At 48.7% G+C, this 2,793-nt stretch overlaps 1 protein-coding gene across 1 annotated transcript; it reads left to right on the forward strand.

Annotated features, from left to right (window-relative positions):
• Nucleotides 1–1,027: 1,027 nt before the first annotated feature.
• CONPUDRAFT_148007 (uncharacterized protein) lies at nucleotides 1,028–1,641 on the forward strand (the record flags this gene model as incomplete). The annotated part of the gene is made up of 3 exons (XM_007777865.1): nucleotides 1,028–1,210; nucleotides 1,264–1,451; nucleotides 1,506–1,641. 3 exons carry the CDS (start codon nucleotides 1,028–1,030, stop codon nucleotides 1,633–1,635), a joined length of 501 nt encoding a protein of 166 aa, XP_007776055.1. The 3' UTR covers nucleotides 1,636–1,641.
• Nucleotides 1,642–2,793: the final 1,152 nt, after the last annotated feature.

Here is a 2,793-nt window from a genome sequence, read left to right on the forward strand (position 1 = left end):
TAGTCGAAGCTCAGAAGCTAGATCCCAAAATTGAGTAAACACGGCTCGAAAGACTGTCGTGTGTTCTCCCCTTCAATTCTTATCCGCTCAGGGCATCGGAGTAAATGTTACCCAATCACTTTGAGCTCTCGGTGACGCCATGACTGGTACCCAAAGAGCACTGTACACTAATTGTGCACACTAATGTTTAGATAAATGTAACATATAAACGTTGGAATGTTGTACATGGAAGATAGGGGGTTTAGCGCGGTGGAAGCCGGCATCTCGCTGGCATCTCTCCCAGGCAACGGACAAGTCTGTCGCTTTGTCTCATGCTACGGAAGACACTGAGATATATGAATATCATGTTTTTGAAGGTCATCGTAGGAGTATGTGGTCAAGGAATCGAGTGCAAGTCAAGGATGTCTCACGACAGGCGCGTTGTTTCATCGGGGGCACAGGCATAGTAGGGCCCAATCCCATCCACACAACATCATTCAGCCTCAAAACATGCTCCCAGCCAGACTCCAAACCAGTTGGTCGGGGATGACGCAACGCCGGAGTTGCCTTTTTCGGAACTTGTTCCAAGGTCACTTGCCCTGCCGAAGATTTCCCCATCTGCAAAATGACCCCCAAATCGCCGCTTTTGGGCGGGTGGGGAAATCTGAAATGGGCAAGTGTTGCCAGTCGGTCAGACGAGTGACCTTGAAACAAGTTCCAAAAAAGGCAACTCCGGTGCTGCGTCATCCCGTCTGACCAACTGGTTTGGAGTCTGGCTCCCAGCCCCCATGGTAGACTGAAATGACACTAGCTATACTCTGCACAGAGTTTTGTGTTGGCGTGACCCCACACGGAGGATGTGATTACTATATGAAGTATCTGTTTGGTCCGAACAAACACATGAGAAGAATCACTGTTTCCGCGTTGCACTGCAACGCACACTGTAGACCTGAGGTCCTAAAAGAATCAGACAACGCTTTTGTGATCGGGATTTGCCGGATCCATGTATATAAGGGGTTGTAACCGACCCAATTTCTTCGGACCCCCCATGTCCTCCCCGGTGCACCCCTGTCTGTTGGAAGCATTGAATCTCCTTGGTTACGGATGGCCCCTTTCCAGAGAGGAAATCAAAGCACTTACAGATATCCTTGAAGCTCGCCTTCGCCTAGCACTACAGTCATTGGAGGTGATTGGGTATCCCAATTTCCGAGAGCCATGGAAAAGGGAGCTGGTGGGTCCTAATCCATTTCTCATGTACATTCTCCTAACTCAATTCCCCTACAGGCTCAAGGACTTGTGCTCATTGATCATATTTTGCTAGGGGCTGGCAAGGAACTTCCCCCCTCATATGATCTTCTTATCAGGAAGCAGATTTGGGACCCAAGTGTCCCCGGGTTCCCTTTGACAGAATCATGGCTTACACATAACCCTTGTAACCTACGAGATGTCAAGAATCTTGGCAGTGATCGTTGGTGGGAGGCATCACATGACAAGCTACCTCCTAAACTCAGGCGCGCCGACAACAGTGTTGCCCAACGGCTGCGATGTGCTGAGTCAACACCCTTGTTACCAACATCACATCGGCATTCTCCTTGGATGTACTGGGATGGGAATGAAATGCGATGTCGGGCGTACAAGACAGTGCGTCTCGCATAATATGCTATCATATCAGATTTATATCGACTGTATTCTAACATAGCCTTCTACTGTATCAAGTAATAGAATGTAACCTCATGACCGATGACCGGACCAGTGAGCTGCGACTCTCGGCTGGCGTTCAAACGTTCAGACACCGCCACGATAGCCACTTGTGCAATCAATCCGTGTGACCTAGGCAGTATTATGGCCTTATATCATTATCTTATCTCTGTATGAGAGAACCATGATCACTTTCATAATTTGGCGTAAAGGTAACGGGCAAATGGTGATTACATAAGCGTCTCGAAACTACGTACTGTACAGCACATCAGCCACAGTACATAGTATGTGTACTACGCTATCATATTAATCCTTGCGCGATTGCCCCTTCGGGCGACTCTCCTACTGTCTATCCGAGCCTTGGCTCGGGGCAAACCGCGCTCGTACTGTGTCGGAGAACCCCAGCGACTCGAATCCCAACAAAACAGAATGACATTGCCCAACCCTACATCGCAATCGGCGTTGACCAAATTTAATATGTCATTGGCATGATCACAGGCTTTGCTCAGCCACAAAAGCGGCTTTTCTATCACCGATGGGGTAAGAGATGGTGTAAGAGGCTGCGTACAGCCGGGGTTGGTCACATCAATCCAGTAGCTATTCGGCGCCATGTCCAGAGATAAGATCACGTACGTTATACCTGCAATAGGCAAACTGTCCCAAGAGGTGCCGATAAACCACATCCATAGTGAATCCGTCAGAGTTTGAAGTATGCTTCCCGACATTATCTGTACTGGACTTTAGGTTCGCGGTGGCGTGAAAATTCGGAGATTACAGCCGTTTTCATTTCGATAGACCAGTTTCTGCTTTCGTGGAACAAGAAACTCTGTTTACTCTTGGATCCCCGTTGGAGTGCGCGAATGCACTGGGAGGATCAGAATCCCTAATATGGAGATGGCATAGAGTCAGGGACGGGCGAGCCCGTGAATCGCTCAGGACTACCATCCTGCTATCTCTTCGGGCAGAAGTACACAACGACGGGCCTCAATTGTGGCCTCAAGGCTTAGGTATGATGCTTGAACCTCAAAGATGTAGGTGACGTGCATTTTCAGAGATGATAAGTCAATCTTAGTCAAGATTGCAGCAAAGAAATGCGAAGGGACGAGAGGACAACAG

Source organism: Coniophora puteana, assembly GCF_000271625.1.
Source record: "Coniophora puteana RWD-64-598 SS2 unplaced genomic scaffold CONPUscaffold_139, whole genome shotgun sequence".
Lineage (NCBI taxonomy): Eukaryota > Fungi > Basidiomycota > Agaricomycetes > Boletales > Coniophoraceae > Coniophora > Coniophora puteana.